Here is a 13,766-nt window from a genome sequence, read left to right as displayed (position 1 = left end):
ATGTGCAGGGCCAGACTGGTTGCAGGTGTGCAGCACGTGCCCCAGACCAGCCCTGTATGCAACACTGCAGTACATGACCCAGACCAGCCATATGCACAGGACGTGCCAGGCCAGCTTTACACACCTAATGCAGCATGCAGGGCCAGCACCAACGCATGCTGCATGTGGCGCCAGTCCAAGACCTACAGGCAGCACCATGGGTTGGATCACAGGCCAGATCTTTGATGCCCCGATCTAACTGATACTTACTGTCACCTAAAACACGTTGAAAGTTAGAAATTTCCTGCCAGTCTGGAGAAGCAATGACAGATTTTTCTGCTGTTATTTAGGCTATCAATTTCTGTACACAGAAGCTGTTTAGTCCAAACCATTATACAAGTTATTTTATTGAGGCCTTGGTTTGTTCTCCCCTCATGCTGAAACAAGTTGCCCTGTAACTTGTATATCATCTTACTATTTTAGATTACTAATGCTTTTCGGTATCTGTTTCTGTTCATATAATTCTTTGAAGATGTGTCAAAGGGAATTGAAGGACTGGTGTACTTCTATGCCTCTGAGCATTCTTGAAACCTAGAGTATGTAATTAAAAAACTATGCCAACTGATTAAAACAGAGGAAAGCAAGTAATAGAAGAAACAACTTTTTGCTGCTATTTGAATGTTTTTTCCTATTGCTTTTTCTCTGTGCACACTCTCACCAAGTGACCACCCCCCCAACAAAAAACAACCCAACCAAACAAAACAATAAAAACTATGCCTTGGACTTGGTTAAAAACATTGTATTAATATTAAAAATCTAAATGATGGCCCGGTTAAGGCAGATAATTATGCTAAAAGGATGTTATACCATCCTGAGCTCTTTCACTGATATGTACATGGGGTCCATTTCTACCATTTTTTGCCAGTACCTGAGTTTTGAATTAGACTTGTTAAAAGAAACAGTGTTACTCAATAGCCAAAAAAGGTTCTTTGGGTAAATGTGTTATCTTCTATTAGACAACTAAATAGTTGGAAAAATTGTTCTTTGCAAGCTTTTGAGTACAAACACCATTCTTCAGGCCTAGGGAGACTGACTCTATCTCCCAAAGGGAGTTTGTGCTTGAAAGCTTGCAAAGAACATTTTTTCCCAACTATTTTGCTGGTGTAATAAAAGATATTGCATTTACCCAAAGAACCTTGTCTGCCCATGTCCTTCAACTAACATGGCTACAGCCAACACTCAATAGTCAAGGCATTAATAAACATGAATAGGAAAGACAAAGTCAGAGTGTGAAGTCATTCACTCTCTTCAGTACAGTGCAAACCACTTATAATGCCCACAGGTAAGGTGAATAGCTATTTATAGCACATATCTCAAGCCAGTTACCAAATTCTTTTAAGGTGCTGCTTACCATGAATTAAAGGTGCTTACTCTTTCATCACTGTGTACTGGGCTGGCTCCTCCCTGTTAGCACCTGATTAAGGCTAATGATGATTCACAGCCCAGGAAAAAACAATTAATCAAGAAGCTGCATAAGCCGCTTGACTCTCCCTCTTCCCCTTCCCTCTGCCTAGTCATCCAGGTTGCTGCTTGGTGTAGTCTTCCTTAGCCTACCCTAGCAGACTTGCTTAGTCTACTCTACATCACAGATGTGGGCAGAAAGGATTAGGTTATGTGGCCGCAGGGGAGTTTTGAGCATGGGGGCTCTGCCCTGATCCTTCTCAGGGCCTCCAGCCTGTCAGCCCTGTGATGGCAGACTCCTCCTCTTGACTCACCCTATCTGTGCTATCAGTCACACAAGACTTGGTAAAGTGCACCAGTCTAGCTCATCTACAGCAATGCCAAAGATACAGGGGGAGGATTTTGCCACCAAAGTGGAAATTGTGAGGGTTTCAAAAGTTGCAGGCAGACCTCTCATACCCAAAGTTTCCCTGGAGATGCAGAAAGTTTCCCCACTCACTCCTTGCTTTGTGCTAAGTCTGGTGCACACTATGAAGTCTACTAAGCCAGACTGGACTGTACATTACAATGTTTTGACAGCAGGACATAAGCTCCACGCTCAAAGCTTCTTTACAGAAACAAAACCTGCCCCTCTGCCAGAAGAACGACTTCACCTTTGCTGAGCATAATGTGGCATCTACTGTGACCTGGAAAGTGGCTAATAGGTTTGAAGGATTAGTCAAAAACCAGGTAGGTTGCCTAATTTCCTGACTGACAAATAAACCTACCATATGCACTGTTACATTCTGTTATCTGGCTTCCTGCAATAGTACTTTCCAACTATAGTTATGTTCAGAAAAGTAGCGGTAAATCCATTCTGTGTTTATTTGGGGAGTGGGAAGGGGTGAAGTCTTATTTACTTGATTTGTGACAAAATACAAGGTTTAAAAACTCAGCATTGCAGAGCCTGTACATTGTAGCAACACAAGTGTAAGCTGTATTATGTTGCCTTCTGCAAAATAAACAAAATTATTACATTTCTAGAACCTTTATTGCTTGCAATAATGAATGAAGCAGAATGAAAACAGCTGGAGATTAGATATTCTCCCAGGCTGACAGTTATTAAAAACTTGTTTTTAAATTTGTAAACTAAGCACATTCTATGTGGAAGCCATTAGAATTGTATTGGTATGATAGTGTGTTGACCAAATTTTCACTTTGTAACAATCCTAGGGATATTTATGTTATTCTGAAAGTCTCAACGACTAGATTCTTGAGACTGCATGGAACTATAAATGTGATATGTGCTCCCCTGAGAAATTCAGCAAGCAAAGACAAATAAAATGAATCCCATTAAAAAAAAGAAACACCTTCATATCATTAAGCCAATCTAATGATTTTTTCAGGCTTGACTCAAAATAAATCTAGTTAAAGGTATTTTCCTTAAAATGGCTTCATTATAATTGCTACCTTTAAGTGTTACTAATGCCATTTTGGTACTTGTGCTCACATAGTTTTGATCAGTGTTGCCACAATAAGAAAATAGTTTGGGTTTTTTTCCTGAGGGTGGGGAAATATAGGTAGCTTTAAGTAGTATTTAAGTGAATGGTGCTTGGTAGATGTAGGTTGATTAAGCCCAGAGTTGCATTGCAGTTTGCTTTGTATTGATTTTTTAGGATTATGGTCTTATTGTAGTTTTCATACTGTTTCCACTTGAGTAAATTCAATGGCACTCATTGGTAGGTTTGTTAATAGCTGGACAATGGGTGGATAGATAACACTGACTTTCACTAGCAAATTAACCATATATTTTACTCCTGGACAAATAAGAACAGCCATTATACAACTCTCCACTTGTTCTTTTCTAAATAAACAGTTGTAACCCCTTCCTCTGTATTTTGAAAAGTTTTGATTTTTTGAATCACCACCAACAGCAACTTCTACAGTTTTCCCCTCTTCCAATTTATTTCAACTGAATTATCCTAATAATCTACTTTAAAAAATAAGTTTTTTTTCTGGATCCTCCTCAAACAGTATGTATGAGGGGGAAAAAGAAGGCGTGTTCATAAGTTATGTTAACTAGTCAACACATGGTAGCAAACAAAAGAAAATTTCAGTGAAGACAATGAAGAGAAGAAATGTGTGTTGCATCCACAGACATTAGGAGATAAAGAATTTAGGGAGTGTAGGACTCACCTTAGCCTGCTAACTTATGTGAAATTTCCCAAGATTTTGCCTTGTATCTATCACATGATAGCTGCAACTGGATTAAAACACACCTTATTTCCTAATGAAAACAGAGCCCACCTGACCCCATCCTGTTCCTCACTCATCAGAGGCAGGTAGCATTATCACTTGGCAACTAAGCAGCCAAGAACCTCAGGTACGTCAATAGACTATTTAGTATCTCACTGGTCAGGTCCTTTGCAATGGAATAGCTGCAGGTTTTGCTGCCATGCAAGAGGCAGGCAGCTAAAGGCTTTTATGTATGGTTTTATATACCCTGCTCTACTGCACGGTCATCCAAGGCCCTGTAGTATGGATCTGTATTGTGGGGCTTCTCGCGGGCTGGATGACAAACCTTCAGTGGCAGAGTGGTGGCTTTTTGGCATAGCCGCTACAGCTGGTGCATTGGTGGAACCAGAACCCAGGGGCACTTTTACATGTGCTCTGGTAGTGGTGCTGTGGGGGCTGAGAGCGGTGTGCTTTACCTAGAGCAGCTCCAAAAGCCATTCTGATTAACGCACCACCATGTCTCCTGTATCAGCATCCCCACACTTGAAAATGGTGGCGGGGGCGCTTGAACCAAAGCTCGTTCAAAGGAGGCTGCTTAAGCACGACAATTGCCACAGTCCAGAAGACTCGATTAATTGAGTCGGCTCCAACATGCTGGAATTTCCGCACGCCAGAGCAGCCTCCAAGCTCATGTATGGGTACCCCAGGGAATCAGCACTGATGCCATTCCCCCCACCCCCCTCCTTTTCCCCTGCTACCTATTTTAGTCACCTATGGTGACTGAAAACCCTGAATTCAGGGGTAGACAAAGGGATGATGGGTGAGCACTGGCAGTAATCTTCCCCTGGGTTCCAGAGTTGTGCCAAAATAGCAGCTTTGGCAGATGCACTGACAAGCCCCACATACCACAATTTAAGCACCCTCGGGCCACCAGTTGGACATTCCTGTGGTAGATAGTGCTTTGAAGCACTAAGATCTTGAACAAAAAAAAAGAAGAATTGAAGATGAGAAAGGAAGTTAAAATATATTTCAATTTTCAGTATTTCTCTTTATTTATTTATCTGGAAGATAAAAATAAATTCACTGGTGCCAAACAGGCAGACAGACCAACATCTTGCAGCTGACTTATGTGGCTCGTCAAATGAATGGGCTGCTACCATTCTACCAAAGGAATTTGTCCAGTCCCTTTTCCAAACCCATTCTTCATACCCATTGGATGGAGTTTGAGGTAAAAGAAAATTGGATCAACTAGTTGAACCTAATCTATCAATTTTTAATTCAACTCTGGATTGATACCAAGCATAACAAATTTCAGCCCCAAAGCAATTTGCTTGCAAAAGTAATTAACTGGAAAAGAGGGTGATCTAATGGAACCTGGGATTTGACAATTAGATCAGAGACTATTCAAAGGCTATTGCTTTTTTATAAAAAAAAAAAAAAAAATTGCACTTTAAAAACACTTTACCTCCCTTTTTTTTTTTAAAAAAAAAAAAAAAAATTGCACTTTAAAAACACTTTACCTCCCTTTTTTTTTTTAAAAAAAAAAAAAAAAATTGCACTTTAAAAACACTTTACCTCCCTTTTTTTTTTTAAAAAAAAAAAAAAAAAAAAAAATTGCAGCTTCATAACTACTTGACTGCCATTGATTTTTGCTAAAACATAATATTTGAGATGAAGCACAACTGGGGACAAAAAGTACACTTTAGAAGAGAAATCAATGGTGTCATAAGGTGGAGCTGAATTTTTGCTCGAGAGAGGGTGAGGGGAGAGCTAGAAACAAGAAACATATTGGCTACTCTTTAAAACTTACCAGCTTGATTTTTACAAGGTTCTCTCACTGTCCTGTTACCCAAGGCAAATGACAATATGTCAAGGTCCACTCTTCCTTGTGAAAATGCTCATTTGATCCAGTGTTTTGGATTATCCTACCTTACTCCCTCTTGTTGAGCAGAGCTGATTGTTTGGAACAGAATGGGTCCAACATTTGCAACCTCTCCCCTCTTTTAGAAAACATCAGCTGAGATTGGTGCAAAAGCCTGACAGTTCAGAACAATATGGAAGGAGTCTGACTTTTTGGTTGCATTCAGACAAGCGTGGCTGTATGGTATTTAGCGCTGCAAACACGTCTGCAGCCACATATTGCACAGTCAGGCATTCTCCATGTTGCAAGGGCAAGATGCACATGCATGTGCTGCTCCATTTTTTTTCTGTGGGTTTTTCTGACCCCTGGATATCCAGGGGTCAAATAAACCCACAGAAAGAAAAACCAGAGCTGTGCATGCTCAGGCAGCGGGCGCTGCTGAAAAGAAGAGCCAGGCTGTCTATAGTCATGCTGCAGCTGCTGGCCAGGCTCTGCCTGGCAGGATCGCCTCAGCTACAGCCACGGGAAGCCCCCAGCACCCTAGGTAAGGCTGCTGGGGCCAGAACAGTGTTGGCCCAGCCTCCCCTACTGCCCCTGGGGTAACTTGCTGCACACCAAAGCACACATGGGATGGGCAAGGTGCGCTGCTGCTACTTTTCCGGGGGAACCAAACATCTGCACTCATCTGGATGCACCCTTTCAGTTTAATCAGCTGCATATAAGATGGGTCAACTGCAGGAATCCACACCACTAACTTTGGGTATGCCTACACTCCTCTTTGGGGTCAACCCTTAAAATTGCGCTTAGCCTGATGCAGAGGAGTCATCTCCTGCCATGCTCATTACCTTGGCAGCAACTTCACACAAAGCTGGGAAGGAGAGACAACAGTAGTGGGCAGATAGATTTCTAGAAACTTCCTGTTCCTTGAGTGCAGTCTTTCTAGGAATCAGTCGGACTTTTCTCTCCTTGTGTGTTTGGCTCTAGCTGCAAACAGGAGGGACAGGAAGTCATGTACAGATGGCCCAGAAATGAGATCCAAGAAATTATGGGATTGCTGCTGGTGGACCTTTCCTGATGGTGTGAGATCTGCAGTACCCAGGTGAGTATCCAACATACTTTGGGGAGAGGTGGATGAAGCATCTTGACTTCAGGCAGTCTGGACTGCTGATGGGAGTTGTGATTTTCAGTATAGACAGTCAGTGGATTTGGGCTGGGGGACAACCCTGAGTGCAGAGCTAAGTAGGACAGCCATACCTTTCAAGTCCAGCTTATTTCAATGTTCTCTGCTAAAAAAAACCTGTGCTATCCTTAGAAAAGGACATACAAACTTCAATGGCTCAGAATGTACTGGTTTAAACCCTCAGAACTTCCTCATCCCTCATGCATGGATTATTCTTGTTCTCCAGTTCCTGAAGCAGAAATCTCCAGGATTAGCCACGTGGTATTTTCACTGGATTGGCCATGTCTCTGGAAACTGCTTCTGCTAACAGCCTAGACTCTGAGTTTGGCAAACTGTCAAGCTCAGTGCAAAAACTTCTCCATTCACTTAACTTTTAATGGATAGCTACAACTCTTCATTACAGCAGATGTGAAGCGTATTTACTGTGCCCTTTTAAAGAGGTCAGTATTTGAGGGAAAATATTTCTTTTGTAATCACAGCAAGGTACTGACTTGCTGTAGCACTGGGTTCCTTTAATTCAGCTTTAAAAAAATAATCCTTCTGAATTTAAATGATAATCTGCTGCTGTCAAGGCAAGCCACAGAAAATCACTAGGTAGCCAAGTGGACCTTTTGTTTTGTTAAGGATCATAGCATGTGTCTGCATGGCACAATGCAGTGCTGCACAGATGAATGCAAGCTAGCTCTCAGTGATGCAACTTGGCTACCAAGAGCTGGATTAATAATGCTAGTGTGATGCTCCACCCAAACTAATTAGACCCATTGAGAAACAAATATTAGCCTAGGCAGAGCACCATGCTACTGTGGCTATACTTCTTCTGTTACTTGAGCTAGTTTACATATGTTTGCATTGCACTGGATCACATCATGTAGGCATAACCAAATAAAGAATTGAAAGCCAGATTTTGCCCCACACATTATAAGGATACCAGTAGTACTACTTGAACAGGGAGATAATCCATATCAGGATGGAAAAATCAGATCTAATATGTTTGGAATTGTCATTTAAAAATATAAATAAATACATCTCGAGGTTATCAGGTCACCATTAGGGATATTTATTATGTATAGTACTGGCTAAAAAACCTCAACTAGTACTTCCTGTCCTGAGCTCAGTAAAATTTGTGATTTGCGGTTATCAGGCTGTTCATTCTACCTGTATCTTATATTATCTCTTTGTCCTAACCCATGACTGGTTCTGTCTAATTACAGGCTCTTTGGGGCTGGTACTGGGCTTTAATATAAATTGGTATAGTGCCTCTTATAATATTCCAGGGCAGGCTGTGCCATAATACAGCGATAAGAAGACTGATGATGGAATCAGTTCGCCTCTTTTTGAAAGTCATCTGTTTTTGATCTAAGACAGTAAAGACACCATGCAATGAACAATTTCCTTTGGTGAGCTATTCCAGTGGTTTGTTACACTCACTGTTAAAGATTTGCACCTTATTTCCAATTTATTTCTAACAAAACTAACTGAAGCTTTCCTGTCAACATTCCTCCCTTCCTCCAACAGCATCATTTTTTTTTTGTCGAAAAAGTGTCTAATGGAAATTTTTGACCCAACCAAACATCCAAAACCTGTATGTGAAATATTAAGGTTTTTGATTTTTTGGCTGAAATAGTTCATATTTAGTTTTTTCACTAAAATGTTCTGCTTTATCTTTAAGGAAAAACAATTCTGCCAGCCCTAACTTTTACTTCTAACTCACTGGATCCTGTCACGACCTTATCTGTGAAACTAGAGATCTCTCTAGTATCAGATATCTCCTCTTCGGCTGTCTTACTTCTAAACTGTAATCTAGATGCCTCTTCCTTTGCATATACTCCAATGCAGCATTGTTATCAATATCTCTGTGTGAAAACAATATACAGTCATTTAATTATGTTCTCCCTTGAACTGACTTAATTATTTTAAAGCCCTGTCTTCCCTCTTAACCAGTTTACACACTAAGGGACTTATCCTGCTTTGTTTAAAGTCAGTTCCGTAGAAACAAGATAGTTCCCTAAAGGTCATGTTGCAGGAATTGTCACATTCACAACTCTACTGGCTTCCTCCAAAGTCTCAAAGTTAATAACTATAGAATCAAATCCCAAATTCTTTGGTTCTCGTACGTACACCCAGGCTAGGCTTGTTCTATAGCACTACAGAGATAACTTCTTGTAAGAAGAACAGAATAAGTCTATTTTTTTAAATTTAAAATGTTGTGATTTTCTCAGTTTGGGGCTACTAACTTGACTGAATCGCCAAAACAAAGACATGTTTAAGCTGCAGGGGAGTTAACACAGTTGAAATAAAGTCAAAACTCCATCCCAGCATGGCACGATTAATGCACACTGCTTTCTCTTGCCAGTGGAGTGCTATGACTAGCATTGTTTTCAACAGCCTGGAGCTCTCCAACCCAAATGACCAGGTACTCAATGGTCTGTGCGAAACAGCAGCGTTCTGCTTCAACATCCGTTTCAACATTTCAATGGAACAATGTTTCATTTCAAGTTTTGTTCCCCTCCCCAGCGCTGCGATCAGGTTGGGGAAGGGAACTCAGCCCGGCTGAGTTCCCCTCCCCAGTGCTGCAATCGGGGTTCAAGTGGCTGGGAACTTGAAGCAAATTGGGCTCCGAGTGGCTGCACCGGGTTTCAAGCAGCTGGGAACCCAACCCACCTGCCTCCACCAGGCTGGGTTCCCGGCGGCTTGCAGCCTCATGGAACTCAGCCCGGTGGCAGGAGGCAGAGCACAGCCCTGGCTCTGCCTGCCTCCTGCCAGTGGGCTGAGCTCCATGGGGCTGGTGGAGCCGACTGGAGTGCAGCCCGGAGTAAGGAGGCAGGCAGTGCTGGTGCTGCACTCCGATTGGTTCCGCCAGCCCCAGGGAGCACAGCCTAGTGGCGGGAGGCAGGGAGATCCAGGGTTGTGCTCCCCGCCGAGCTGAGCCACATGGGGCTGCATGGAGCCATGGGGAGCGCAGTCCTGGCTCTCTCCTGCCTCCCACCACCTGGCTGGGCTGCTGCTTCGAAACTTGAAAAGTTTCAAAACTTTCAAAATGTTTCAACTGGCCTCGTTTTGTTTTGAGGCTGTTTCAAAGCCCCCTGTTTCATTTCAATTTTGCTGTTTCAAGCTCGAAATGAGTCGAAACAGCGTTGAAATGAAACAGCCGGTGAAATTTTGCACAGCCCTGCTCATTTACGGTGGGGTCAATTGTAAATGGCTTCGGGATAAGTCTGGGGTTAGGCTTTAACTTATGTCTCTGGAACTGTAATGAGACCCCTTAACTGTTATGCCACTGTGCCTTGTTCATAATTTATATAAATAAAGGATCATCAATCCTTTGTCATAGAAAAGCTCAATACTGTCCTTTCTCCCCTTCCCAATATACTGTAATTGAGTTCTCATTCTGTAAATAGTTTAGGCATATATAGAGAGAACAGACACAATATAAAGCACACCATAGAGGAATGCTAGGAAATGTGTCTTTTATACTTACACACACACACAGCCTTTTTTCTGCCTAACCAACCATTTCCAATTAACTGAATTTCAGAAGATGAAGTGGAAGGAAATAGGAAATATTTTTTTAAAGCCTATAAGGAAATAGTACAAGATGCTTCATATGTGACAGACAGAATACTGGTTTGAATTAATAGTGATATAACACCACTGCTGAATATTAAAATGACAAAAGAAGCTGTCTAGCATATGCACTATACCTTGTTTATATTGACGTGCAAAGCTGGCCATGGTCCAACCACCTTTACAGTCTCTGGTTCCATCTTCTTCAGATGAGCAGGAGTGTCATCGTAAAGGAGGGGAACTCCTGAGCTCAATTCTATAAAATATGCCCAAAAGAAAGAAAGAAAAAACAAAATCTGAAGGACAGTTACCAGAGCATTACACGGCAAAACACTCAACTCCATTTGAAGGGATAGTATCAATGTTTTATGTACCCTTTCTATGCTGTGATGCCTTCTAAAATGTTTATAAACTTGTTTATTGAGTTAGTTTCTCTTCTATTTAGCAAACATTTTTATTTTTAAATTCTAGTGCCTTTTAAACCAACTCTGGGAGAGAAACTGATTACGCTACACTCATAGCAAGTTACTACACCATTGCCACTGACTCCTGTGGGCTCACATCTGGCATAAGGTCGGCCCACATCTGGCATAACATGCCATTCAGCATGTATTTTGGCGATTTTATGTTTAGTATACTTTTTCATTTGTAATCAGAAATGTGTGCAATAGGTGTTATAAATATCAAGGCTATAGTAACAGAGTTTTTTTAATAACACATATTTCAGGATTAATGATTAAACATTCCCTTGAGTCCTTTGCAAATAATGGCCTATAACAACATTTTAGTGATGAAATAGAAGGTACATGAAAATTATCTTCAAATACAAATCTAATTTGTTTTAATAAGCCACATTTTTGTGTATATTTGGTTTTTTTCAGTGATTAAGTTATTAGGTAGCAACAGTTTGGCCCAATCCTACAAACTCAAGGGTCTGATCCAAGGCCCAATCCAAACTCTCAGATTGACTTCTGTAGGTTTGGAGCAAATTCTTAAATAATTGCATGGATTTTAATACATCTCACTTGTGGCCTAATTTGACACTTGTTCAAGCATTTGTTTGAATCTATCTTATTTGGTAAAACACTTAAACACATGTTAAGAGCTTTATTGGTTTGGGATGGAAAGCTGAATCAGGGTCCTGGAACTAAAACTAACTTCCACTGACATAAGTCTTCTTGTTCCATTTGGTGTACTTGGATCAAGCCTCTAAGCAATGGGTCCCAGGGTTTTTTAGACATTGCAAGACAGATGCTACCATAGCTATACTAAAGCCCTTTACCGGGGCATTGCAGCAGATAAGGTCCCTAAACAATAACAATTAAGCTAGCAATACTCTTTTCTGCAGGAACAGTTGTGTTCAGATGGGGAGAGAAAGGGAGTGGCATATGCAGACCTACATCAGCTGGCAGTGTGTCACAGTTTCATATCCATACCTGATATAGCAATAATGGCAAAACTTTGTAATGTAGACCATACTTTGCCTTCCTTCTACTGTATTTATAATTTCTTTTCAGCCTGTTCTCTTGTTTGATTCCTACCTGTAACGGCATAATCTAACATTTGCCATGCTATATTTACTTCTACAGAGATAAAGCTGTGAACTAAGAAATTGCACTGAGGTCCTAGCAAATAAATTAGCATGACTACTTAGATAAGCCAAGATCATTTTTGTATAAACAGATGCATTTTGTGTTCCTGTTAGGAGAGAACACACAGAAAAAGTACATGGATTAAGTTGCAGATTCCAGGGGAATACAGTGGCATGGACACCTGCCCCTTTCAGTTAACCACACTGGGAAGACCAGCCAGAGACCTTATTTTTAAGTCCTTGGAGCAAGAAAGAATCCTTCTCTCCTTTCCCCTCCATGCTCAGTGACACATTCCTTCCCCTCTCTTCACTCACACACTGTTGCTGCTATCTCTGGCTGTCCCAAGTACAGGGCGCTCTAGAACCACTACTGCCCACTGCAGCTCAACTCTGTGCAGAACTGAGTTCAGCCAGGAACAGCAGCAGCAGGAGGCAGGTCACTTCTCCCTGCCAGGTACCCACAGTGTTATCTGTCAGCTCAGGAGCAGGTCCAGGGGTATCTGGCCACTGCTGCTGCTGTCTCTAGGGCTAGGGACAGACATTCAAAAAGCCAGAGCCTGAATTGATTCAATCTTTGCATGTTACTCTAACCTGCAAAGCTTGAACCGATTTGGAGGTGGACAGACATCCCCTTTTCATTCCAGAAATGCAGCCACATGCCTGTAGTAGCTCAGGCTAGAAGCCAGGGGGTGCTAGAGCAGCCCTCCCTTCCCTTCCATGGTGCTGAGCTGAAGGGGGAGGCTGGCCAGGCCCCAGCAGGACACTTTGATTAGGGAGGAGTTTAATCCCCCACTCTGGCCTGCACTCTCAGGCTTTCCCTTCCCCTCCCATCCCATTCACTGCTCAAGGGGCAGGAGTGTTGCCAGCCCCCAGCCTCAGGCTAGCACTCTGAAGCAAAGGGAGGGGGGTGCAGTGCATACATCTGTTGATGATACTGAGCTTTTCAATCTCCCTCTCCCTGTCTGCAAACCTGAAAGGGCTGCAAACCAGGAGGAGGCTGATAAAACCAAAGTATTTATCAGCCCATCAGCAAAACAAAAGCCTCTTTCATTAGTTCAAGTTCTTCTTAAACAGCTTTTTCCAAGGAGGGATATTATCAGCTGACCTGTTGATTAGCTCCAAAAAGCCCTAAATAGACACTGTTCTATCTGCCTTTGTCCTGTCCCAGTGAAATTCGAGACACACACACACAAACACCTCTCAGCATTAGATAGCATACCACATGCCTAGGGTCCATGGGGGTGAGGTCCGTGCTATGGGAGATGGGAGGGAGAGAGGTGGGAATCCCTGCTTGAGCAGTGAGGCAAGCCAGGCAGACCCTGCTGGGCCTGCAGTCTCCCCCAGAGCTCTGGTTATGAAGGAGAGGGGCAGGGCCAGCCTATTTTTTGGAACAAAGAGCACAGCCTAGCCCAGTCCAAGCCCAGCCCAGGGCTGCAAAGCATCTTTATCTTAAAGATTTATCTTAAACCAGTTTCAGCCATTTTGAAACTGGTTTATGTGCACTGAACTTACATTCTGTTACAGGTTTAAACCAGTTTCTGATCACTTAAACCAGTTTATGTGTAACGTCTATTCCTCACCTAGCTGAGCATGGCTCCACATGCAGCCCAGCAGCAGTGGGGCTCTGGAACCTTCCCCCTAACCTCCCCACCCCTGCACCCAGATCAGCTGGGGACAGCAGCAATGGTGGGCAGTGGAGGGAAGGGAATATGCCACTGAGGAAGAAGGCGAGGCAAGAGGGAAGGTACATTGAAAAAAAAAAGTCCTCCTTACTTCTGTTCCTATGATGCATTTTGACCACCCTAGTGTGTACAGTGCACATGTGTGCAGGAGCAGGGGGTACAGCATGGGTGAGTGGTGCCTCCTGAATCTGGGGGGGTGGCAACATCAGGGCATGACTCCCCCGCCCCGGGCCC

General features: G+C 42.5%; 1 protein-coding gene across 2 annotated transcripts in view; it reads right to left on the bottom strand.

The window, feature by feature from the left end:
• The window catches only part of EPB41L4B (erythrocyte membrane protein band 4.1 like 4B), a 236,630-nt gene that overhangs the window by 120,410 nt on the left and 102,454 nt on the right, over nt 1-13,766 (bottom strand). For both annotated transcript variants that reach the window (XM_019509253.1, XM_019509255.1), the window contains exon 16: nt 10,397-10,515. In XM_019509253.1, coding sequence (XP_019364798.1) covers nt 10,397-10,515 — 119 coding nt within the window. The remainder of the gene's footprint in view (nt 1-10,396; nt 10,516-13,766) is intronic.

Source organism: Gavialis gangeticus, unplaced genomic scaffold (assembly GCF_001723915.1).
Source record: "Gavialis gangeticus isolate Ggan-Ray unplaced genomic scaffold, GavGan_comp1, whole genome shotgun sequence".
In the NCBI taxonomy this organism is placed as follows: Eukaryota; Metazoa; Chordata; order Crocodylia; family Gavialidae; genus Gavialis; species Gavialis gangeticus.
The sequence above is the reverse complement of the archived record's forward strand: the minus strand, read 5'-3'. Positions and strand labels throughout refer to the sequence as shown.